The sequence below is a fragment of the Chiloscyllium plagiosum genome, chromosome 37 (genome assembly GCF_004010195.1).
Source record: "Chiloscyllium plagiosum isolate BGI_BamShark_2017 chromosome 37, ASM401019v2, whole genome shotgun sequence".
NCBI lineage: Eukaryota > Metazoa > Chordata > Chondrichthyes > Orectolobiformes > Hemiscylliidae > Chiloscyllium > Chiloscyllium plagiosum.
The window spans coordinates 31,123,004-31,150,002 of record NC_057746.1 but is presented as its reverse complement, the minus strand read 5'-3'; the positions used below and the strand labels follow the sequence as shown (position 1 = coordinate 31,150,002).

Here is a 26,999-nt window from a genome sequence, read left to right as displayed (position 1 = left end):
TTAGGTACATTAGTCAGAGGGAAATGGGTCTGGGTGGGTTACTCTTCGGAGGGTCGGTGTGGACTTGTTCGGCTGAAGGGCCTGTTTCCACAATGTAGGGAATCTAATCTCAGTCTAATTGATCTCCATGTTAATGTGAATTTCAACAAGAAGCAGCCATGAAAGGAATGTGGTAGCAGATGGGAAGTCTTGTTTGATTACCCTACAGATAGATTTTAAGGATGGCGCAGTGATATGAAATATGTTTCAATGATACTCCACTTTATCGACCTATCTGGCTGTTAGGCTCATCAGAACATCACTGAAACAAAGAACGAAAGGAGGGGTTTACATTGAAACAAGGCTGTCAGTGCAACAATACCTTGCAAATATTTGGATCACCTGACTGCAAAACAGCATTTATCATCAAAGGTTTTTGTAATCGTCTGTCGGCATTGTGGGAACGATAGGACTGGTCAGCAGCGGTGGATATGAGGCACCACACAGACCTGATGAGGTTTTGGATTCAATATTCCACCTACGACCGGCGTGAGGTCCAGATCGGTGACTCCGGGGGGAGGATGCAAGTCAAACTTCTGCAGCAAGGTTACAAAGAAGAGGAAGAGCTCCACCTTGGCCAGGGTTTCCCCCGGGCAGATCCTGCGACCTGGAGGGACCAATGCATGAGACAAGAGCCAGTGTTAAAAAAAAGTTCCCATGACAACTCAATATCTCAAAAGGCAAAACACCGTCGTCGTCTGATTCCTGGAACAGAAGCTGAAAATATTCAGTGAGTCAGGTACAAACGAAAACAGAAATCATTGGAAAAACTCAGCAGATTTGGCAGCATCTGTGGAGAGAAGGCAGAATGAGTGCTTCGGATCCAGTGACCCTTCCTCAGAACTGAAACAAACTTTTCACTTCAGATTCGTGACCTTTGATTGGAACCGGAAAGCGTTAGAGACATAAAAAGCAGAGAAAGGGGGATCAGAGAAAAGAGCTAAAGAGACAGGTGATGTAAGTGAACAGCAGAATCATTAGCAACATCTTCCATTCAAATCAAATTGGAACAACGGCTTCATCTAACGTTGTCGAGTTTGGATGATTGTAAGGCAGTGGTTCATAGAATGTGATCCCATGGGCCCCGGGATCTCCAGAGGGAGGTCTAAGGTCCAAGCCACTGATGATCAACACCATTGCTGAGGCCATGGGAAAGAAGAGACCCAGAACACACATCCTCACCACTTGCCAGATGTCACACAGCCAAACCGGCTCCTGCCTACTCTGCACCAGTCACAGTGAATAATCTCAGAAGAATATTTATGTCAGTGTTAATTTTGTTTAATTAATATAGAAATAATTATCCATTTCTGAAAAGAAGATTATTGTGATAAGTTAAAATGTTTCAGATAAATGAGATTGCTTCAGGTATTAATTCTCACAGCATAAAAATGTCGATGCTTCAGTTTCTGAATTAATAATTTACGTCGGATATTTAACTTAAAACATTAATGAGCATAATTTTACTTTATTCACATTAAACCCAATGAGTTCCTTTCCAGTGGGAGCAGCAAGTGGGAGGGATGCATAGGGTTCACAAGGTAACCTCTGGGGTTTTTTGACACCACATGGCCCCAGTAACAGGTCTGCAAATGCTCAGTGGTTAGCAGTACTGCTTCACAGCGCCAGGGACCCGGGTTTGATATCACCCTCGGGGACAACTGGCTGTGTGGAGTTTGCACGTTCTCCCCGTGTCTGCTTGGGTTTCTTCTGGGTGCTTCGGTTTCCTCCCACAATCCAAAGATGAAATTAAAAATCACACAAGACCAGGTTATAGTCCAACAGATTTATTTGGAAGCACTAGCTTTTAGAACGCTGCTCCTTCATCAGGTAGTTGTGGAACAGGATCATAAGACACCGAATTTATAGCACAAGATTCTTTGTCTTATGGTCCTGCTCCACAGTTGAAGGAGCAGGGTCCGAAGGCTTGTGCTTCCAAGTAAACCTGTTGGACTATATCCTGGTGTTGTGTGATTTTTAACTTTGGCCACTCTAGACCAACACCGGCATCTCCAAATCATGGAATCCAAAGACGGGCAGGTCAGGTGGATTGGCATGCTCCATTGCCCATAGCGTTCAGGGATGTGTAGGTTAGGTGCATTAGTCAGGGGGAACTGTGAGTAATAGTGTAGGGGAATTGGTCTAGGAGGGTTAATTTTCAGAGGGTCGGTCTGGATTTGTTGGGCCAAGTAGCCTGTTTCCATACTGTAGCAATTCTATGAAGGTGATGATGCATTTTATTGGGATAAACATTGAAAAACAATATAAAATATGGGGTACAATTCTAAAGCAGGTTCAGGAACCTGGGTGTACATGTGCACTGACCATTGAAGGCAGCTGGATAGCTGGAAACAATAACGAGTAAAGCACACAGTCTCATCTTTATTAACAGGGATGTAAGGTACAAGAACAAGAGCAGGACAATGGCTTGTCTAACTGTTATGCTCAAAGTGATTCAAGAATTTGATAGGGTATTGAAGAGAAACCAATTCCTCTTGTTGGGGGAGAGTCCAGCATAAATGGCCGTAACTTTAACATTTAAAACTAAGTTGTTCAAGGACGTCAGGAAGCACTTATTCAGTTGAAATTTGAACTAAAGGCTGTTAAGACTTGTGGAGGGCAGGGAGTTTCAATTGAGAGAGGGGTTTTAAGGGTTACAGGATCCAGCTTAATTAAATAGAATTCAAATTCAGATGAGCTGTGATTTAATTACAAGTTGGAACAGATTCAAGAGCCTGACATACCTCTGAGTTTCCAAAGTGAAAATTCGTCAATTATTTAGGTCAATGCAAATTAAGGAGAACTTTCTAGTTTTTAATGTGGTGTAACTTCTCAGCTGCGTTACCTGCAGAGAAAGGCATGAAGGCATCTCTCTTCACAAACTTGCCCGCAGCGTCCAGGAAATGAGCTGGGTTGAACTCATCAGGCTTTTCCCATTGGCTTTTGTCATAAAGCACTGAGGCCAATAAAGGAACAATGTAAGTTCCCTGTGGACAAAATTAAAATAATCATCACTTATGGTGCAGTTTGTTATTGTGAAGCCAGACTGTGCAGAAAAGTCAAATTGGATTTTGTTGACTTTTCAAGTCAAATGGTGAATAATCCCAAAACCAGACCAAGCAGGTCTGAGGTCCAATTATCAAATTCGGTTGGCAAGTTATGAACACCAGCTAGAGACGCTTAGGAAGCTGACCAGTTGAGAAGGGCTAATGCCCGAAACGTCGATTCTCCTGTTCCCTAGATGCTGCCTGACCTGCTGCGCTTCTCCAGCAACACATTTCCATCTCTGTCTCCAGCATCTGCAGACCTCATTTTCTCTTCCATCTCAGTTGAGTGGATAGACAGCTTGAACAGTTGGACACTGTGTACAGGGAAAAGCCATGTTTCTAATTCACTTTTTGTTATGCTGAATAAATAATCAGCAACTAATTTGCTCAGTTTTGTCAGTCTTCTGTGTAATTTCTGTAAAACAATGCGACATGATGCCCTCTACAATTGGTCCAACAAGCTCTAACTTGCGACAGATTTGCATCCACCTACCTTCGGGATGAAATATCCTTGGAAATTGATGTCCACCATTGTCGATCGGGGGATGCCCAATGGGGCGATGTTCGCAAACCTCTGGACCTCATGGATTACAGCGTCAGTGTAGGGCATATACTTTCTGTCGTCCATCCTGGGAGATCGCTCTGATCCGATTACTCGGTCAATTTCTTCCTGAACTTTCCCTAAAAGACAGGAAGGTTGAGGTATGTGGAAATGTGGCTTGAAGGGAATGCGAAATGGGTGGTGCCGCATCTGAAGGCTGTTACACTCACCTACTGAATTCTGAGGGGAGGGTACAACGGGCAGCCTGTGCCATTCACCCCCTCCCTTTCTGTGCTGCCATCCAAAACTCAAGTTCACATAGTACGACCCAGATTATACAGCAAAGGAAAAAGCAATGTTCCTGGTGACTCTGAAGTTGTTCAGTTTGATGCAACTATACAGTGTATCTGATGGTTTGAGGTTGGAGCGTCTGAGCCATGTCTCACTCTCTGAACGACTCCAGGTCCTGCTAATGATCACTCCAACAGATCAACTCAGTTACAGGAGCTGGATGGCAAGGCAGAAGTTTGGGCTGTTATTGGGGTGATGAGGGATTGCAGGATAGTCTAGGAAGCCACAATGGATGTTGTGGAAGCTAGTGGGAGAGCAGTGACTTATCAATGCCATGTGAGTCTATAGTTATAGCTGGTTAAGTTCTGCTCCTGTCCACACTGAGAGAGCCCTGAGCCTTTAGTTCCTATAAAATTCTGGCCAGGAATTTGTCAAATATTGAGTGCCCATTCTGAAAGGTCACACCCAAGACATTTCAAAGTTCCTCATTTCTTTTTCACTGAGACTGAGTGAGCAGCTATGAATGTCCAGAATTTATATTTTTTTTATCTTCCATTCTGAAAATCACTTATTCCAGCTGAGTCAGACAGACACAATGTCTATAGAAACACAGAAACAACAGGAGGCCATTCAGCCCCTCAGCCTTGTTCTGCTGTTCAATTTAGATCATGTTTTATTTGTTTCTTAATTTTATTGACTTATTTCTGTTCCAGAACTGTAAGCTAACAAAAATCCATCAAGCTCAGTTTTGAAATTTTCAGTTGCCTCCTGACTTTGACAACGTTTGGAGTGGGGGAAGAGAAATCCAGTCTTTCATTACTGTTTGTGTGAGGAACAGCTATCGAACACTATCCCTGAATGGTCTCGCTCTAATTTTAAGGTTATGCTCTCTTATTCTGGTCTCTCCACCTGCAATCACACCTCCTACTCTATCACTAAACTTTGCCAGAAAAAAATTCAGTTTATCAGTCCAACCAAACCTTGCAATCACATCAGATGCCCTAGTTTGATCGTCGAATCATTGAATCTGCACTGACCCTCTAAAGAGCATTCCACTGAGATCCACCCCATGGCTAACCCACCTAGCCTAAACGTCCCAAGACACTACACAGCAATATGGCACAGCCAATCCCCCTCGTCTGCACATCTTTGAACTGTGGGAGGATACCCACGCAGACAATATGAATGTGCAAACTCCACACAGTCAGTAACTCACGGCTGGAACAGAACCCAGTCCCTGGTGCTGTGATGCAGCAGTGCTAAACACTGTGTCACCTTACCACCCAATCATTAATCAACTATCAATTATTAATCTTCTACAATTCAAGAGGATACAGGCTTGGTCTGTACAACCTGTGCCATAATGAAACCACGATATAATTGTACTTTCCTCTTGAGTACATCATCACTTCTACAGAATTCGGAAAGTCAGGAAGCAGATGTTTTCAGACATCTAACTGACCAGGGAAAGATTCCATCCCTATGTTGAGCCAGTGGGAAGGAACAGGGATCCTTTGTCAATTGATGCACCAGAGTGCGATGCAGACTATGAAATGTCTAATGGAGCTGGAAAAAAATGAAAGGAATATTTGATGTTCTTCCTTACCCTGGATCTCGGGGTATTTCATCATGATGTAAAGTGCCCAGCGAATGGTGGTGGCCGCAGTTCCCATTCCAGCAATGAACAGATCACTCGTTGTGATCACTAGGTTCTTTTCGTGGAAGTATGTGTCTGGGTTTCCCGCCTCCTTGAAAGGGAAGTGGAGGATCACAGAATGAGTTCAGAATAGTCAGTGCTCTGTTTCTATTAGTCAGTATAGAACATAGAACATTACAGTGCAGTACAAGCCCTTAGGCCCTCGATATTGTGCCGACCTGTGAAGCCCATCTAACCTACACTACTTTAATACCATTCTTATGTTTAGCCAGTGACCATTTAAATGCCTTTAATGTTGGTGAGTCTATTACTATTGCAGGTAGGGTGTTCCACGCCCCTAATACTCTCTGAGTAAAGAACTTACCTCTGACATCTGTCCGAAATATATCACCCCTCAATTTAAAGCTATGTCTCCTCATGCAAGCCATCACCATCTGAAGAAAAAGGCTCTCACTGTCCACCCTATCTAATCCTCTGATCATCTTGTATGTCTGATTTGTATTTTTACCATTCTCTCAGGCATTATTAATCTGTGAGTGAAATTTAATGGCAACTCCATTTTACTCTGCTGTATAAATTATTGCTGTAATTCCACATACTGATACTCAGAAGTTGAGAGATTTAGACTGTTCAGTAATCTCTCATACTATTGCACTGATTTTCAAAAGGTTTGAGATTGTGTTAGCCTGAAAAGGAGACTTGCATTTATTTAGCACTTTTCACAACCTCAGAACATTCCAAAGAACTTTACAACTCATAAAGTACTTGTGAAACGAAGCCTGTCATAAGACCATAAGACACTGGAGCAAAAGTTGGCCATTAAGCCCCATCCCCCACATTGCTCTGCTCCACCATTCAATGAGATCATCGCTGATCTGGTATCCTTCAAAACTATTTCCCTGCATTTTCCTCATCACCCTTGATACCCTTAGTGGTTAAAACTCTGTCTCTTTCGGCATTGAATAGACTCAGTGAGCCATCCTCAACAGCTGTCTGTGGTAAAGAGCTCCACAAATTTATTACCCTCTGAAAGAAGAAATTCCTCCTCATGTCTGTCTTAAATGTACAACCCCTTGTTCAGAGTTTACATTGCCTGGTCCTGGACTCTGCCACAAGAGGACACAACCTTTCCATGTCTACACTCTCAAGTCCTCTAAAGATCTTGCATGCTTCAATACGTTTGCCTCTCATTCTTCTTTATTCCAAAGAATGTAGGCCCAATATACTCAAACCCTCCTCATATCATAGTCCCTCTATATCTGGTATCAGTTTAGTGAACCTTCTCTGGACTGCCTCCAAGGCCAGTATATCTTTCCTTAGACAAGGCGCCCAAAACTGGTCACAGTGTTCCAGCTGTGGTCTGACTAGTGCGTTGTATCATTTTAACAAAACCTTCCTCCTTCTACATTCCATTCCCTTTAAAAGTAAGGGTCAACATTCTGTTTAACTTCCCTTTTACTCACTGAACCTGGGTGCTGGTTTTTGTGATTCTTGATGAGGAGTCCCAGATCGCTCTGTTGGAAACACACAATCGATTTGTGTACAGCAGGGTCTCACAATCAGAAGCATGGCAGTGAGGTAATATATTGTATGTTTGATTTTAATGATATTGTCGAGAGTTAAATATTGGACAGAATGTCCTCACTCTTCTTCAAAATATTACAATGGTTTTTTTTTTAAATGCAAATCCACCTAAGGGATGAAATGAAGCCTTGGTTTATCATCCCACCTACACAGCATCAGGTAGGCAATGCAGCATTCCCTCAGTGCCAACCTGAACTGTCAGCCTAGTAGTCAGACAGTTGGACTATCTGCTCAAGTCCTTGTAGTGTAACCTGAGCTACTAACTCAGAGGTAGGAGTCCTGCCCACTGAGACAGGAGCTGACTGCCGTTGAAATTTTACCTTCATAATTTGTAGACTGATCATACCTCTCGCTGTTTGACAATGTACGTATCAATGAAGCTCCTGATATCATTTTCGTTCATCTCCTGTTGTTTAACTTTGATGATCTCTGTCAAACATGTCTTCAGCATCTCAAATTGCTTGCAGATCTCTTTGTGGCTTCCAGGTAGAAATCTCAGAAATGGATAAGCATTGAACACCTGCCAAACATTGCAGTAAACTAGTACTCACTGGCAAAATATATTGGTATGTGCATGAAATCATAGCTTCCAAGGAAGATGTTGACACAGGAGAGAACAAGAGGTGTTGAAACACATTTAGCAACAATTTCATCTGAGGGAACATTATGATATTGAAACACACATCCTTTTAATGAAATTTTAACCTACATACTTTAAATAAGGTAGCATCCATTGCAATGAAGATTCATAAGATAGTGTTTTTATTATTCCTGAAAACCTTTGGTCTCAAATGGAGGACATACGGATTTTTGTTTTCAGTTCTGTGAAGGTTTTACTTTTGTTTTGAAAGGTCAGGAAATGGTTTTGAACACTGAGTTAAAAAAACATCATTTACACAAAGTCATGTGGTTTCAGCTAAATGAACAGCAAGCCATTGGGGAAATAATTGCTAAGGCGTTTGCTGACCTGCCTTTTGTGACCCAGCATGTGTGTGTGTGTGTGTGAGAGAGAGAGAGAAGGTGTCAGAAATCCTGAGTTGCTCAGAAGTTAATGAGAAAAACATCCAGAAGCAGGGATTCTGGTGTAAGAAAGAAAGACAAGCCTATTGAAGACTTGAGTTTAAGGAGCTCATGTTAATCAATAAGTGAGCAGTACTTTTAAAAGTCTAAGGGAGAGACATTAACTGAAGAAAGTAGCATCATGTGAATGCACTGGAACTTACCAAAATTGATCAATTACAGCCATGCCAGCTGATCAAGAAGCTTTAACACAGAGATAGGGCTGATATTTCACTGAGGTTTGAATATCTGAAGTTTATTGCTGGGCTAAAAGGGATAAGTCTTTCTTTCTGATGTTTGTACTGAGGTGATTCCCAATAGGGCTGGGATAGTGTCATGTAGTTTTCTTTGCCTTTTATGTATGCTCCATGTCCTTTTTGAAGATTGATCGTTTCCTGTGAATAATTTCAGAGACTGAGCTCCAGGGTAAACTATTAAACCTTTCCCTTTTAGCAGCATTAATTTGTAGGAAAATAGAAACAGGAATTAATAGACTCTGCCACTCGATTAGATTAGATTACAGTGTGGAAACAGGCCCTTCGGCCCAACAGGTCCACACTGACCCGCCGAAGCGCAACCCACCCATACCCCTACATTTACCCCTTACCTAATACTACGGACAATTTAGCATGGCCAATTCAGGCTGATCTGTGATGGAGAGATTGATGGTGTAAGCAGACAGACTGAGTACCCATTATTCACCCACCTGCCTCTCTCCTCCAATGGCCTGAGCAGAAAGGGGATTCATACTGTGGCATACATTAGAGAGGTTCATTCAAACTTAACCACAGTCTACTTTCATGCAATGTAAGGTTAACTCAATCATCTTTAGCAGCACAGAATCAGTCAAGGCTGCTCAGCATTAGTTTCACATAATGCTCACAGGACGGCTCAAAACCAGAGCTTTCTGATCGAGGCAATTTGACTTCAACAACTGAGTGAAACCGGCAGCCAAAGATGACAGCAGCACTTAAAGTGAAAAGTGTCTTTTTCTTTACAACGCAATTCTTCTCTTTGCAATCAGGCAACAAAACTGGCTCCAACTGTGACGGATGAAGGTGCTATTGTGTGTATCTGGAGCATCTGGCTGTGTTGGTGTTTTAGGGGCTCACATAGTCCAGTAGTAGCACTAATCATTTGACGGTACAAATTCAATGGGCTGAAGGGCCTCTTCTGTATGATTCTATGATTCTGTGTGAGGCTAGCCATCTTTCAATTCATTGACAAGGTCTGCTTTGTAGAATGATCAGGGAGTAATTCTGCTGGAAAAAGGCACAGCATGTTGAAGCATTTTGCCTTCCCTCATCAGGATGGTTTGCAAGAATAGCAGCTTAAGGGGAAAGGCAACATTGAAACTGCCTGAGAGGAAGGTACTGATTGGTGCCAAATGGATTGGTAGGTATTGCCAGGAAAATTCACCAGTTACTGATTACTGGCAGTAATAGCCAAGCTTTACTGAAACTTTAAACCATGTAACTCTGATGGTTCAAGGCATGGCCCTGGGAAATGAACCAGTGAATGGTTGTCACCTGTTTTGTTGAGTTGCAACAGAGGCAGTGCAAAGACATATTCTGTCTGTCTGTATTGAACAGGGTCCTGTCTGTTAATAAATGCAGCTTCCAATGCTTATCACTGTAATTCTTTGTACACTCAGAATTATTCAGCAAGTGCTACGGTTCTGCAAGTGCAGGGTGGTTGGATACAGTCAGTAACAAAAACAGAAATCACTGGAGAAACTCAGCAGGTCTGGCAGCATTTGCAGAGAGAAAACAAAGTCAGTGTTTCAGGTCCTGTGACCCTGTTTCAGAACTCATACAGGCAGTATCTTGGTTATTGCAAACAGCCAAAGATATACACTGTCTGGTACAATCCTCCAGTCTAATGGAGGAATGGCCTACATACCTGGCATCACACAGGAACTGAAATTCAGCTACCTCAATTTTCATTTGTGTGACAGACAGATATCTTCTTGGCTTAACGACAGCATACTATTAGTTATGAACATGGTTTGTGCTGTTACTGCATTGTAGCAGCAAGCTTCAAGCTGTTGCTCAAACCTTTGAGACATTTTACCCTTTCTGATCAATATCCAATGGTTAATGCAATCTCTAAATGATGACATTCGCTGAGTTGTCAGATGCTAACGTTACCTGGACCATGGGGCTGCCAAGTAGTCGAAAGCTTTCATGGACCATGTTTCCTATGCTGAGAAACGTCTTGTCATCATAATCAAACCGGTCTCCAAATACTATGGAGCAGATGACGTTGGCTGTTGCAAAGTTCGTGATAACATCCGTGTCAAATGGCTGACCTGAAAACATGACGTTGCAGAATGAGGACATGATATCAGTCAATTGCAGAGGTTTACATGAAGCCGGGTGGGAGTGAATGTTTCCAAACCTGCCTCATCCATTTTTTTAATATAATCATTTTCCATTTAGTACCTACTCACCCACTCTATCATCAATATTTACACCCACACTATTAGATGCATAAATAGGCACATTTTTTAAAATTCATTTTGGAAAATGTGGTATCACTTGCTGGACCCAGCATTTATTGCCCGTCCCTAGTTGCCATTGAGAAGGTGGGGGGGGAGCTGCCTTCTCCAACCGCTGCAGTCCCTGTGCTGTGGATTGCCCCACAAGAGAGGGAATTCCAGGATTTTGACCCAGTGACAGTGAAGGAATGCTGATATACTTCCAAGTCAGGATGGTGGGTGGCTCGGAGGGGATCTTGAAGATGATAGTGTTCCCATTATCTGCTGCCCTTGTTCTTTTGAATGGAAGTGGTCGTGGGTTTGGAAGTTGCTGCCTGAGGATCATTGGTGAATTTCAGCAGTGCATCTCGTAGATGGCACACGCTGCTGCTACTGAGCGTCGGTAGTGGAGGGTGTGGACTTGAATTTGAATTTAAATTCAAATGGATGCTTGTGGATGCGGACCAATCAAGTGGGCTGCTTTGTCCTGGATGGAGTCAAGCTTCTTAAGTGTTGTTGGAGTTGCACCCATCCAGGTAAGTGGGGAGTATTCCATCACACTCCTGGTTTTGACAGTGGATAGATAGTGGACAGGCTTTCGGGAGTCAGGAGGTGAGTTACTCGCCGCAGTATTCCTAGCCTCTGCTCTGCTCTTGTAGCCACTGTATTTATGTGATGAGTCCAGTTGAGTTTCTAGTCAATGATAACTCCCAGGATATTGCTAGTGGGGGATTTAATATTCGGAACATCATTGAATGCCAAGGGACAGTGGTTAGTGTCAGATCCATATATATATATATATATATATATATGTATGTATATATATATATATATATATATACCTGGGTTATTTCCTGGCTGGAAAGCTGGAAATATTTCTAATACCATTTCCAATTCAGAACATTAATGAGAAAAGATATGTTTTCGAATTCCAGTTCTGTTGATGTGGTAGTTATAATGTTGTCTCCACCAGACTCATTTTTGGTACCACCACCCATTCTTGTTGGTCCTAGTCTAAATTGCCGATACCAAGTGGGGAAAGATGTCCACTAAAGTCTTCTGCAGAAGAGGGATCAGTCTTGATAAACAGAAGAATGTATTACATAGTAGTTAATATCTAGTTACAAAACAACTGAGTCAGGCGAGTGCACTTTGTAAGACCTCAGACTGTACTTTGGAATAAGTAGACGCTACTGTTAGCTGCATAGACTTCTCAAATAGACCAACAACAGGAAAACTGGTTAGGTCCTCTCAGGATCAGCCCAACATATCCTAATGGGCGGAGCTCATCTTATGATGGCAGTTAACCTTTTCAGGTACTTTGTATCTTATATAAGAAATCATCTTCACAGCTGTGATATTTGCTGCTTCAAAATCCAGTTAATCCCATGATTGATGGAAATTTTAAAAATATATATATGGTTGCTGAAGTATAGGTTCTGATGCTGTTACCTCCTCTGATTCGGCTCAGTTTGGACCCTTATCCTGGCCCCATCTGTATTCCTGATTTTCCTTGTTCCACTCTTGCAATCAGCTGCCAAACTGAAAATCCCTCTCTAAACATCTTGACCTCTCTGTCTCTCTTTCTATCTCTCAGACTTTCCTTACCATTTATCTCCTGTGCAAACATTTTGAGTCTACCATCTCGTCATGTGGCTCAGTTGCCAATGTGAGTTGGTAATGTACCCGGGATCTTTGAATGTGTTGAAAGCTCTGTATAAAGGTGGATGGCTTCTGGTGGTTAATTTTCTACTCTGCTGTTCTTGGCCTGCTACTTATGCCTCCACCATGGGCGACTGAGTCATTGAGATCCAGTCAACAAGTACAGGGCAGAAGTGGGCAGGGAACCTGATCATTTAATGGGACTCACTTGATTTCTATCCATTAAGTTAAATGATTAATCCATTCAGACAGGCTCTCCTTCAGGCACGTGCAAGTAGTTCAATGTCTCTTGATACAGGAAGGGGAGAAAAATATCCTTTTGAATTATTTTAAACTATCATTTTACAGTTTTAATAAAATACGTTTCCCAATTTGGGTCTAAGAGGGAGAGTAAGGCGTGACTTTTAACGTATCTGGTGGGAGGTTGGTATGTGTGAGCACTGTCTCCTTGGATGGTAATACTGAGCTAACACACGTACTCACCTTTGTACGAGTCAATCTTTTTCACCAGGAATCCAGCTTCCTCAATTATCTTGTCCTCAATAGATTTCTTGCCCATTCCAAAATCTCGCAGGGTTGAGAGCATGAACCTTCTCATTTGTTTCCATGGATCCCCATTGGACCAAACAACACCTACAGGTCAATCAAAAGAGCTGGTCAAATCTATAAGTCTTTTCTCAGACAGGTGAAGATGTCAAATGCTAGTTGAGTTTACCAGTGTGGCAGAAACACTATGTAAGATTCTATAGAATTGTACAGAATAAACAGAGGGCCTTCTATCCATTGTAATTGGGAGAAAGCTGTCCAACTTGTCTCATCACCTCGATTCATTCCTACAGCCTGGCATTTTTTTCACTTTTCATTCCCTTTTGAACATCACAAATGAATCTTCACCCCTCCACCCTTTCAGACAGTGTTCTAGATTGCAGAACTTATTGGGCAAAATGTCTCTGCCCAATATCCCCCCCTTCTCCATTGCAGTTCTCTCTGTTTCTGTCCATATCTGATTGCATTATAATCTTTTCCCTCGCAGTTATCTCCTTTTTAAGCTTAGCTGTGTCAGCTACCCTCGTCATAAAAGAAAATGAATACCATTTCGTTTGCAGAATTTCAGTGGAAGATTTATAGGCTATTTCTGTACAAATGTGTGTGATATATCACAGGGCACCACCTGCATATAGACACTAACAGAAGCTACAAATCCCCTAACATCTTTAAAATGGAATTTGTGTGTGTGTATGGCTCAGCACTATCTGTTGGGCTGAATGCCCTGTTTCTGGGCTGTCAAATTCTGTTTGAGCATGCTACGATAGATGACATATTAGGGTCTACACTTTTAATGTTGCAGTTACTCAAAGACACACACCAGCTGGAGATCTGTTCCAACACTCTGCAGTGGAGAATGGGTGCCATGCAGACACTCCCTGCCTCTGCGATCTTTCCCAAAATTTGGATCTTCCTGATTTGCTTTTTTTACTTGTTATTGTGAATGATTAAAGAGGATTGGTTTCTGAATTCTGTTGAACATCTCAGTTCCCACATTTAGTCCAATCACAGGCTTCCCACATTGAGTTGGAGGGTCCTTAGGACAGTCCTGCATCATTTACAGCATCTTCTTTCACAGCTCCACATGGTACCCACCCTGACATTTACTCCAATTGAATGTTAAATGTACGGCAGCATTAAATAAAGTGAACTACAGATTTCACCCAGTGCCCTGGCCAACAGCCCAATCTCAACCGATAGTAGTAAAACAAATAGCCTACTCCCCTGTTTGTAGGATCTTGCTGTGCATAGCTTAGTTGCCATATATTCATACAGAACGGAAACAGACCCTTCGGTCTAACCAGTCCATGCCAAACATAATCCCAAACTAAAGTAGTCGCATCTGCCTGCACTTGACCCTTTTCCTTCCAAATCTTTCTTATCACGTATCTATCCAAATGTCTTTTAAATGTAATTGTACCTGCATTCATGAGTGTGCGTGGTCATAGAACCATCATCATAGAATCCCTGCAGTGAGGAAGCAGGCCATTCAGCCCATTGAGTGCACACTGACCCTCCACAGAACATCCCACTCAGATTCACTCCATCCCCATAACCCTGCATTTCCCTGGCTAATCCACCTAGCCAGCCACCCCTGGACACTCTGTGGCAATTTAGCATGGCCAATCCACCTCATCTGCACATCTGTGGACTATGGGAGGAAACCGGAGCACCCAGAGGAAACCCACACAGACACGGGGAGAATGTGCAAACTCCACATAGACAGTTGCTCTAGAGTGGAATTGAACCTGTGTCCTTGGTGCTGTGAGGTAGCAGTGTGAACTACTGAGCCATCATGATCTTTTACCATAAAAGAACAAGACTTTCAATCTAGGACTTTTACAAAAATTGCTCTGAGGGATTATTCATGCTCAGCTTTCGATTTAAGTTCTCCAATCTACAAAAAAAAAATGTTTTTAAGCAACATGTTCATAGGCGTTATGGCACACCTCTGCAGTAGGTGGGCCTTGAGTCCAGGTTTCCCGGGTCAGAGGTAGGGCCACTACCACTGCACTACAGGAGCCCTGACAAGCCACATATAATTGTCCCATTGAAATAAATATCATGCAACACCAGTTTCCAATTATCCATCCATTGACGCTGGGTAATTAGGCTCGGAATTTCTCTCCTGGTGTTTTTGTCTTCAGTTTCGCAGACTACACTTGACTCCATTTTAATGAACCCGTTGCTGCCTGCACGCCATGTCACAATCTTTTTCGGAATTCTTTATCACAAACACAGATCAGAATAGTGTGGGGTTACTGCATTTTCTTTCTCTTAATTCAAATTAAGATTACTGAGGAGACAGGGGAGTATTTGACTAGCTGGAACATTTTCTGCTTCAAGTAATCTCACTATCATGCTGTGTTAGTGTTGTAGATGGAATAAATAGCTTTCTGTTCTTACACCTCCAGTTAACCTGTGGATTAATTTGATTGAGTGTATTATTTCTAATGTATTAAGGAAGACTGGAAAGATGAGAGGCCAGTGCCAGGGATTGTTCCTTGCGCCCCGATGTACTGCCAGGGTCACACATTTTAATTAACAGGAAATTACCAGATCCTTCTTTAAGCACATTCATGATCGGTACATCAGGTCTTCCCAGGAATTCATCAGCGTGATTAATGAGGGCATTCTTCACTGTTTCATACCCAGCCAGCACCACCACCTTCTCCGGACCCAGACTGACAGAGTACACTGAGCCATATTTTTCTGACAGCTGCAAAGAAAGAAACAAGCTATTAAATCTGTCTCTTAGCAGGTGGCCTGTTGCACTAATTGATGGAATTAAATGAGGAAGGGTGAGACAGGGCCTGTGTCATGCACAAGATATTGTCATGTCCCAGTGCGACCTTCTCTGAATTAATGTATGTATTTTTTAAACTAACCACAAAAGCCTGCAAACAAAATGCGACCCAAGGATCGCCTGACTACCCATGTGGATTAAAACTAGTCTCTTATCTCAAGAAGGAACCTAAGGGATATTCCAGACATACTTACTCACTCAATGCCCTTTCCTGAATCTCATTCAAAAGGCTGCAATCAATTGAATGGGACATTCTGAAATAAAGGACACCAACTGTCTTAAAACTCTCAAAATGTGAACTACACAACACAGGATGTATAATTGACCAAATCATCCACATAATTTGGAATGGGATTTTGTCTTGTTGAAAAGTCACATGACAAGGAAACCACTTCATTTTCTGGTTTTAAAATAGCATCAAAAAATCTATTCTGAGAATATTTCACTGCAGAGCCATTAAACCAGTTGTAAGCCTTCTAGAAAGATAAGGTAATAATTAGCCAACACCAGGTTATAGTCCAACAGGTTTATTTGGAAGCCCTAGCTTTCAGAGCACCTCTCCTTCATCAGATGGTTGATCAGGCAACTACCTGATGAAGGAGAGGCGCTCCGAAAGCCAGGGCTTCCAAATAAACCTGTTGGACTATAACCTGGCATTGTGTGATTTTTAACATTGTCCAGCCCAGTCCAACACCAGCCAGCTCCTCCACGACACAAAAATTAACAATACCTTGAAAATGAGCAAAGGATTCCCCATATTGTTTCAACTTGCCGTTCACTTGAAAGCCGACTTCATAGGAATTTGACTGTAAGAAGCCTCCTAGCTTGCTGAGAATCCTCTGTTTTATAAGTTCTTCACTTCAACCAAAGCCTCAATACATCTAAGAAAATGTATGTCCACTTCAAATGATAACAAAAGACTGAGAACATCACAAATCATTGTTTAATGTTTGACCTTCATTTATATCTGCTTTTTAAATGTTTTAAACACTGAGCAGAAAATGTGGGATAATAAATAATTTTTTAAAAAATTGCTGCTGGAATTATTGAATTGAGGCAAAAATGCACAGACCTTACTTGTAAAGTGACCGGTCTTGGGCAGTAAAAAGAAGAATGAATCTAGTATGTAACATTGGACATTTACAAGTTGGGCGGAAAGATCTGTTTTTGTGCTCTGTGTATTAATATATAAGGAGGAAGGTTTCTCACTGCAGCATGATGGCGTAAAGTAACTGCTGTAGATCATTGAGCCATCTGGTTGGGAATCATATTTGAGGGAGTCTGGACTTTTGAATTATTATTTATTATTGTACTTCTGCCGTCTTTTCATACCTCATTTTGAATGTTTACCCTGACAGAAACATGGGATTTCGGGATTTAACAAGATGTGCCTGGTTCTCCATCTCTGCTCAATGGTTATGTGATGAGATGCGTCTAAGGCATTTTCATCATTGTAAGAAAAAGCTGATATTTCAGTTCAGGCTTTTGATTCAAGACCAGGCTATATACCAGCATCAAACTCAACTCAGGACTAGTCAGAATTATACACATATTGCTCTGCTGCTCTTGGCTTTTTAGATGCTAGTTGTCGTGTATTTGGGAAATGCTGTGCAAGGAAACTTGGTGAATTTTTCCTGTATCTGGTACACAGCTGCTACAATGCATTGGTTGTGGAAGGAATGAAGGTTTGTGGATATGGTGCCATATCCATATGATATCCATCTTTATCCTGGATAGTGTCAAGCTTCTGGAAGGTTGTTGGGGCTTCAGTCATCCAGGCAAATGGGGAGTTTTCCATCACACTCCTGACTTGTGCCCTATAGATGGTGAACAATGTTTGGAGAATCAGGAAGTGAGCTACACCCCACAAGATTCCAAGCCTGTATCTTGCTCTTCCAACTGCAGTATTTATATGGCTAGTCCATCTGGTCAATAGTAACCCCCAGGATATTGAGAGTGGGGGAATCCAGCGATAGTAACACCACTGAATGTCAAGAGATGGCAGTAAGATTGTCTCCTGTTGGAGATGTGCACTGTGACATAAATTTTATTTGTCAGCAGAATTCTGGATGTGGTCTGGGGGAAAAGAGGTTACAAAATCACCATTACTCTAGCTTTTAATTCCAGAGTTTGTTTTTAAGTGAATTCAAGCATCTTCTGTGTTGGGAATTGACCTCAGTACATTCGGGACTCTGCCATTACATTACAGCTTGTCCAACAAACAAAGGATTGTGGAAGCAGCCATTATCGGGAAAAGATATTGGTTCCAATTTTTGGTTTTAGCACAAATCTACTAACATCCTGGTAAATATTTCTTTAAAAATTGGCATTAGGATTAAAGGTGCAAGTTTAATTTTAGGGTTAGGGTTAGGATTTTCTGACTATCCAAGATGTATGGTGCGTTTGGTAAGATTTGACTACATCTTTATGCAATCCTGGCCAACGAAAATGTTGTACTATTTTAACCTGAGATTTCCTAATCCCGAAATGACGTGCCATTGGAATTGCATCAGTCTCTTGTAAACTTTCAGTAACATTTTCAGATAAGAGTAAACCTGATTGACCACAGTCCCTTCCTCCTCAGCTGGTGGTCTCTATTTGCTCATTAAGGCTTTGTTTTTCAACCTTTAGTCCTCAGATGTTGTTTTTGATTCAGTTTCTGGAGTATCATTTTTTTCTGCCTTCATTGCTTTCAGTTAATTTTCAAAAATTAGAGTGATAGAGATATGCAGCATGGAAACGGGCCCTTCAGCCCAATATCTCAATGCTGACCAGTCTTCCTGAACTGGATTAGCCCCATTTGCCTACATTTGACCCATAGCCCTCTAAACCTTTCCGATCCATGTACCTGTCCAAATTCCTTTTAAATGTTGTAATTGTACCCACCTCCATTCCATTCACACACCATCTTCTGTGCGAAGAAGTTGCACCTCAGGTTCCTTTTAAATCTTTCCCATCTCACCTTAAACCTGTGCCATCTGGTTTTGGACTCCCATACTCTGGGGAAAAAAGACCTTAGCTATTCACCTTACCTATGCCCCTCATGATTTTTGTATTTGATAACTGAATTTCCAAATCATCCCATGCTTCATCGACTCCTTCTCATTTTATGGGCCTTTTATATAGTCACAACACAGTCAGCCACAATCCAGGATGTTATTTTATAACACTTCAGTTCCTTTTATCTCCATTATCACACCAGATCAATTTCTGTAGGAATTCCTATTGGGACTCTCTGCTCAGCAAGGGCAGACATTGACGATGAAATATAACTTGGTCTGACAAGTGGCTAAGTAACAATTGCGCCAACAAACACCAGGTTATGATCATCACTAATAAGGAACAATATAAGAACTGCCCCTTGACATTCAATGGTATTTTAATGAATAACTTACTATCAACATCCTTGGGGTTACCATTGACCTGAAACTCAACTGGACATAAACACTGTGGATACAAGAGCAGGTCAGAGGCCAGAGATCTACAGTGAGTAACTCACCTCCTGACTCCCCAAAGCCTGTCCACTATATACAAGGCACAAGTCAGTAATCCTCATTTGCCTGGATGAGTGCATCGCCAACAACACTCAAGAAGCTTGACACGATTCAGGACAAAGCAGCCCACTTGCTTGGCACTACATCCACAAGCTCCACAGCCTCCATCACTGATGTTCTTGTCATGTGTGCTATCTACGAGATGCACTGCAAAAATTCACCAAAGATCCTCAGGCAACACCTTCCAAACTCATGACTATTTCTCATCTTGAAGAACAAGGGCAGCAGATAATGGGAACACCACCACCAAGAACAAGGGCAGCAGATAATGGGAACACCACCACCTTCAAGTTCCCCTCCAAGCTACTCACCATTCCTTCAGTGTCTCTTGATCAAATTCCCTCTCCAAGGGCATTGGGGTCAACCCACAGTGGGTGGCCTGCAGCAGTTCAAGAAGACAACTCACCACTACCTCCTCAAGGGCAAATAGGGACAATAGCAACACTCACATCCCATGAGTGAATTTAAAAAAATCTCTATTGTGTCAGCACAGTCTTGGGAGAGCACTTTTAGCATTAAATAATACATCCAGGCACTGCGCAACTGTGCAATGAAATCATGGCTGTCAAGCCATTAACCTGGTGTGATAAAATGTTTAAAAGAAGTGGCTTTTAAGGAGGTTCTTAAAGAGCACAGGGAGGCAAAGTTCTAGGGAGGAAATTCAGAACATGTGGTCTGGGCAGCTGAAGGTATGGTTGTCAGTTGTGAAACAAGAAAGGGAGAGGATATACCTGAGGAACAGAGTGCTGTGAGAGTGAGTTATCAAGCTGTGGGAGGATATCCCTCACTCACTTAGGTTTCTCCTCTAATTTTAGCCATATCACATCCAGTTTGAACCTGGCAACCATTTCTGCAGAATAACTAGTCATTGGGATTCAGTTGATTTGGTGATTAATGGTGACGTCCTGAGCCAAGTTCCTTTTTACCGTTCTCTGACAGTTGTTTAAAAATAAGGAATCTCCTGTTCAAGCAGAGGTGAGGATATATTTCTTTCTCTCAGTGTTTGTGAGCTTTTGGAATTTCCTTCCCGAGAAGGCACTGGATGCACACTCTTTAAATATTTTGAAGGCAGAGGTAGATAGATTCTTGATTATTGAAGAGCTGAAAGGTCATCAGAGATATACCGGGATGACCAGCCATGATGCTATTCAATGAGGGAGCAGGCTCGAAGGGCTGAGTGGCCTCCCCTTCATCTCAATTAGAAAAATGCTCAGCTGCTTACTTTTCTCAAAAAGAAGCAAAATTGAACACTGAATAATGCGGGTCAGCTTTAGTCTCGGTTTGGACACCAGCCCGCCTCCTTGACCTCTAGGCTAGAGCGGTATCTGCCTGCTATCTAATATCCAACTATTCTACATGGGACACCACCTGGAAAACAAGTGGGTGTTACGCTCTGAGGTAGGGGCAGCACTGAGCTCAGAGCTGAGACCCTGCTATCATTGAGCAACCCATTCGTGGTCACTGTCTGACCTTCACTGAGGGACAGACCCTTAGCCGAGGGGCTGAAGAGCATCCAGCTTCTGTGGAGCACCAGGAGCTGACAAGGAACTTAATCGAAGGAACAACATTAGTGACATTGGAAAGGTTACATAGCCAAGGCATCTTCACATTTCTGTATTTAATAAATGTGAAGCACTCTGGGTACATAAACACAGTAACAAACACCAGGCATAAGTCCAAGTAAAGGTCCTTAAAAGTACAAGGTACAAGTAAAGCCCAAATCCAAAGATGAGCAGTTTAGGTGGATTAGCCATGCTAAATTGCCCATGGTGTCCAGGGATATGCAGGTTGGTGGGGGTGTGGGAGGGTGGGGAGGGGGAGTTAGTTACGCGAAATGCCGGGTTACAGGGATGGGGTAGGGGTGTGTCTGAGTGGGATGCTCTTTGGATGGTCGGTGTGGACTTGATGGGCTGATTGGCCTGCTTCCACACTGTAGGGATTCTTTGATCGAATGACACTTCATAGGTGCTGAAAATGTGTTGTTGGAACAGCGCAGCAGGTCAGGCAGCATCCAGGGAACAGGAGAATCGAAGTTTCGGGCATAAGCTCTTCTTCATAGGTGCTCCAAGGGGAGGGAAAAATACTTACCAGAAGAGACAAAACCTGCAATCAACTTCAGGATAAGCTGAGGCAATATTCTGTAAGGCAACCAAGCAAGCTCCAGACCTGTTAGCATTGTCATCGTGCTGACTAAACATAACTAAACCCTCCAGTGCAATCTCTAAGTGTCCACTCTGCTCGGGAACGTGCCAAGAGATTTCTTTGGCTGAAGTCTGAAACACACCGACAAATTTTAAACGTATGAATTTTCAATAAATCAATTATCTCAATGAACTCCTCAACACTCACTGTTAACCACCAACCATTGCTGACTCAGTGGTTCATTTTCTTACCTCGACCAGCGATTTGTAAAGTCTTTTCAAGTCCAGTTGGTGCAGGTTCCCTATTATTGGGAGAGGGATGGGTCCAGGGGGGTAGTTAATCGGAGGCCTTTTCCTGAACTTGTTGAGAAAGGAAATGAGCAGAATCCCAAGTAGAGAGTAAATCAGTAATGTCGTGGTGAGGCTTGATGCAAACAGTTTGAGGAGAGCCATAGCGAACGGAATTCTCTGTAAAGCAAAACCTCTCTGTTACTTTAACTCTATGTCTTTTCCACGCACAGTTACTGACTTTCTATCAACCTAATGCCTTGCCTGACTGGTGCCGCACACCGAAAGTAAAACATTCACATTCCGAGCATAATTTACAGCCTCAGAACAGTGCCCCTGGAGCTGATTGAAACTGGCAAGAAAACTCTCTGCTGGTCTTTGCTCTCTGCGGTCTCTTGCCTTCACTGGATGACCCTCAGTTGGATTGCATCATAGTGTACAGAAACCAGGCCATAGTTATTTTGGCATACAGTTGTGAAAAGCCCTTTGAGCTCAAGTAACCTTTCAGTCACACACAAAGGGATGGAAGGGATGAATTTAAATAAGGATTTCTTTATCCCTCTTATGACCCAGAAGTGAAGCTCTGTTTGATTCACTCTTTTCTCTTTTAAACCAGAAGACTATAAGATATGGGAGCAGAATTAGGCCATTCAGCCCATCAAGTCTGCTCCACCATTTGATCATGGCTGTTATGTTTCTCAATCCCATTTTCCTGCCTTTTCCCCCTAACCCTTGCTGCCTTTACCAACCAAGAACCAATCTCTGTCTGTACTCAATGAGGGGTGGGCGGGGGGGTCTGATTGAAACTTACTGAGAGGCCTGGATAGAGTGGATGTGGAGAAGATGTTTCCACTAGTAGGAAAGGCGATGACCCAATGGCACAGCCTCAGAGTGAATGATCAACCTTTCAGACCTGAGATGAGGAGAAGTTTTCAGTCAGAGGGTGATGCAGTCCTCACTTGCTCCTTTATTTCTAGCCCTCTGCCTCCCTCCTTTCTGAAACAGGACTATTATATTAGCCATTTTTCAGCCCTCTGGGATCCTCCCTGACTCCAGTGAATCCTGAAAGATCACCATTATTGCTTCTACAAATTCCTCAGCTATTGCCTTCAGACCCTGACCCTAGTCCATCTGGCTCAGGTAATTTATCCACCTTCAGACTTTTCAGTTGGCCCTGCAGCTTCCCCTGAGTGATGGCCACTACACTCAACTCTGCCTCTGACTTTCTTGAAGTTCTGGTATGCTGCTGATGTCTTCCAATGTGAAAACTGATGCAAAGTACCTATTCAGTTCCTCTGCCATTTCTTTGTACACTATTATTACTTTTCCAGTCTCATTTTTATAGCAGTCTAATGTCCACTCTTGCCACCCTCTTACCTTTTAGAGTTCCAAAAAAAACTTACAATCTTCTTTTATATGGCTAACTAGCTTACTATCATATTTAAACCTCTCTCCACCCTCTCCCAACGTTTTCAGTTGCTTTTTTTACAGGCTTCCCACTAACCTTCACCACATTGTATGCTTTCCCTTTCTGATTTTATGCTGTTCCTATCCTCTCTTGTCCGCCACGGTTGCCTCATCCTCCCCTTAGCATGTCCCTTCCTCCTTGGGAGGAGTTTCTGCTGCGCCTTCTGAATATCTCCCAGAAACTCCTTCAGTTATCATCATTATAACAGCAAAATCTTTGATCACCTGTCGATCTGATGATACCAATCTGTAAAGTCCTTTGTCAGAATTGTCGGATGTTATTCCTCCTGTAGCCATTTTTAAAGGCGTGTTGCTTCTTTCGAGGCTAAAGTTTTGTGTGTAACCTTATTGATTCAGGTTAGAGTGTGGCTTTCACTATACCAGACAGGTTTTCTAGTAAATGACAAGGGCTCTGTTACTGCTCCTGAGTGTCAATAGAATTGTCCATGAAAATGGTGTAATTTGAATTATATAGCAGTACCAGACTGTTCTGTGGCAATTTGATAAGTGTGTCTAAGATTTCTTTTTAGAATAGATTTTTAGTTTTTTGTTGGAAGCACAGAGAATCTTCATGCGTTCATTCATTATGCAGAATGACCTGCTCAGTATGTCCCAATGAGTAAATACCAGCATTGACCTGGTTTTCGAGTTTACTGGCAACATTGTATGAACTAACCATTTGTTCAAACAGAAATGTTTCAGTTCATTGACTGAGACCATTTGCACATGAAAATAAGATTAGCAAGACAGATACTGTAATGTAGTTTCCCAATGACGTTCTCTGATCTGTCTCATTGAGATACCAGGTCCGAAGAAAGTTAAAAGGCTTCCTATGCCATTGATATGTGTCACATATTTTGTATAGAAGTTAGCAAAACATGATGGTCTCTGTCTACACCTCTCTCAGATGCTATGCGCTCTGTTGGACAGCAAGTAAAATGATGCACTTTACAAAACTTCAGGCTGACAATCTCAGTGCAGCACTGAGAGAGCACTGCACTGTCAGAGGTACCAAGAGACAAGATGTTGAACCAAATCCCTGCCTATCTTCGCAGCTGGAGTAAAAGATCCCATTTCGAAGGAAATTGGGGGCAGGTCAATCAATGGATCATTTTTTTTCTTTTGTCTCATCTCATGCTAAGAATAACCATTATCAGAAGGAACTTATTGAAAAGCAGGCAAATGGAATGGATTTTCTGTGTACTATATATTGGTAACTAGTGTAATGGGGCATTTGTGGTGGTTACTAAAACTGTTTCATATCTCTGTCACGTTGGGCAAATAGACCATTCGAGGTCAGGACCCATTCTGTTATTAGGCAAAAGTGAGGATTGCAGATGCTGGAAACCAGAGTTTAGATCAGAGTGGTGCTGGAAAAGCACAGCAGGTCAGGCAGCATCCGAGGAGCAGGAAAATCAACGTTTCGGGCAAAAGCCCTTCATCAAGAATCAGCCTGTGAATTTTCCTGCTCCTCGGATGCTGCCTGACCTGCGGTGCTTTTCCAGCACCACTCTGATCTAAACCCCCATTCTGTTATTGCTGAATTCCCAGTAGTTTGCCAGTAACAGAAGCATAATGTTTATTTTTCTGTCAGTACAGGGAGGTGGCTTTTTATTGCCACCTCGCTGGAACAAACTTTCCCATTACATGGCCATCAAATTGGTCACTGGTTAATCAGTCAACAGCAAAGAACAAAACTTGGGATAACACAAGATGTCCAGTGGATAAAACTGGGGGACAAGAAGGAATGGGACTAAAGGTTTCAGTCGGGAACTGGAATCAGGCAGAATGGCCTCATAATTTCCTGTACATTCAGTCAGACTGCGTTCAATTTTGCAATTAAAGCCACAGCACAGAAAAGTAACTCTTACACTTTGAGCTGGAGATGAAAATCTACCACTGAAAGTGCAAACATTCACAACATTGAGGAGAGTACAGGAACAGAGGGACCAAGGAATTCACTTGAATAATTCTCTAAAGGTGGACAGGCAAATGGAAACAGTTATTAAGAAGGTTTATACGATCCTTTGGTTCATAGATAGAGGGGCAAAGTATAAAAGCAAGGAAGTGTTTTTGCATTTCTCCAATCATTGGTTAGACCACGTTTTGAATATTGTATTCGATTCTGGGCACCATATTTAAGGCAGGATGTTAAAGGTCTGGAGAGAGGGGCAAAAGAGATTTACCAACCTACCAGGAATGAAGGATTACAGTGATAAGGAAATATTAGTAAAATTGGACGTATTTTCCTTGGAACAGAGAAGATTAAAATGTGGTCTTATTGAGGTGTTCAAAGTGTGGGATATAGGTAACGTAGTGTTACTTCTGCAATTATAATTATTTATGCAAGGTAAATGCACTCACACCAGTGTATAATTGTTTCAACCAAGAGCTGAGTCAATAAGAATAAAAACTATGTGACGGAAATATATAATTGTTTTTGTATTAGCTAAAATGTGCATACAAGAATGAAACATGCCTGCAAACAATGGTAGATGTTACAGACAAATAGATAAGGTGCTGTGAGGATGTAGGTTAAGCCAGATATGCTTGTACAAGCAGTAGTTATAAGCATCTGTTTCCCACTTCTGCAAAAACAAAATAAACAAACCCCAATTAAAATGTCCTAAGGTTCAATATGGTTGAGGAATGGGAGGAAATGTCACAAGTGGGGAAATAGATGGCAGTGAAGGAGGATATACCTAACAATGGACCACAGCCAGGATGTGGTGAAATGGCCAAGTAAAACTTGTACTTTGTTATGCACAAGGCCGGGTAAGGCAGGAGATAAACAATAGTAATGGGCACCGGGTTTGGAGTAGTGAATCCTATACAAGATATGTACTTGCTAAACTCTGCATGTCTATTTCAGGCACCACGCTTGCAAGCATATAATAAACATACTGATTGCGTCAGATCTTGTCTCAGACTGAAATTATTAAAGTGAGTGAGCTTCGTTTCTCACAAAAGTTATGAACAGGGTAAAGAAAGATATTCTGTTCTGAGTAGTTGGTATGCCAGTAACTAGGGGTGACAATTTCATGATTGTCAGCAAGAGAGCTAGGAGAGAGATGAAGAGAAACTTCTACCTGAGAGAGATTTGTTGGGATTTGGAATGTGCTGCCTGGGAGAGTGGTGGAGGCGGATTCCATAGGAGGGTTCAAAAGAGAGCTGGATATATACTTGAAATGGATTAAGTTAGAGGGCAACAGAGATAGGGCTGGAGGATGGGACAAGTTGGGTAACCAGTACAGACTTGATGGATCGAATGGCCTCCTTCTGTACTATAAAATTCTGTGAATCTATAACTGAACTTTCTCCGACAACTTCTCTTTGTTTTTATTTCTCCCACTTTTTTCTGAGCTTTTTCATCTCATTTTTCTCTACTTACCTTCTAGAGGGAGCTCGGTTGTGGAGGTGAGCAGCAGAGACAGCAGCAGCTGGGGGCCCACAGCAGTGGGGTAAGAATGGACCGGAGCAGTACCCGAGCGGGACACCAGAGGGGGACTGGGGGTGAAGGTGGGAGCGGGCAGCACAGGGTAAGAACAGGCCAGAGCAGTACCAGAGTGGGACACTAGAGGGCGGCTGGGGGTGAGGATGGGGGCAGGCAGCCCGGGGTAAGAACAGGATGGAGCAGTACCAGAGTTGGACACTACAGGGTGGCTGGGGTGAGGGTGTGAGCAGGCAGAGTCTAGATTAGAGCGGTGCTGGAAATGCACAGCAGGCCAGGCAGCATCCGAGGACCAGGAAAATCGATGTTTCGGGGAAAAGCCCTTCATCAGGAATAGAGGCAGGGTGCCTGCAGAGTGGAGAGATAAATGAGAGGGGGGTGGGGGTG

The 26,999-nt window shown here is 42.5% G+C and overlaps 1 protein-coding gene across 2 annotated transcripts; it reads right to left on the bottom strand.

Moving 5' to 3' along the window:
- Positions 1-240: 240 nt before the first annotated feature.
- LOC122541474 (cytochrome P450 2K1-like) lies at positions 241-22,088 on the bottom strand. Of its 2 annotated transcripts, XM_043678258.1 has the most exons (10): positions 21,959-22,088; positions 21,659-21,874; positions 15,462-15,624; positions 12,843-12,992; positions 10,369-10,529; positions 7,506-7,679; positions 5,525-5,666; positions 3,580-3,767; positions 2,885-3,026; positions 241-646 (listed from the first exon to the last, which is right to left on the bottom strand). In XM_043678258.1, exons 2-10 carry the CDS (start codon positions 21,857-21,859, stop codon positions 456-458), a joined length of 1,512 nt encoding a protein of 503 aa, XP_043534193.1. In that variant the 5' UTR covers positions 21,860-21,874; positions 21,959-22,088; the 3' UTR covers positions 241-455. The 2 variants fall into 2 exon arrangements, with proteins under 2 accessions (XP_043534193.1, XP_043534194.1); XM_043678259.1 differs by lacking the exon at positions 2,885-3,026 and having other exon boundaries at positions 445-646; positions 21,659-22,080.
- Between the last annotated feature and the right edge of the window lie 4,911 nt (positions 22,089-26,999).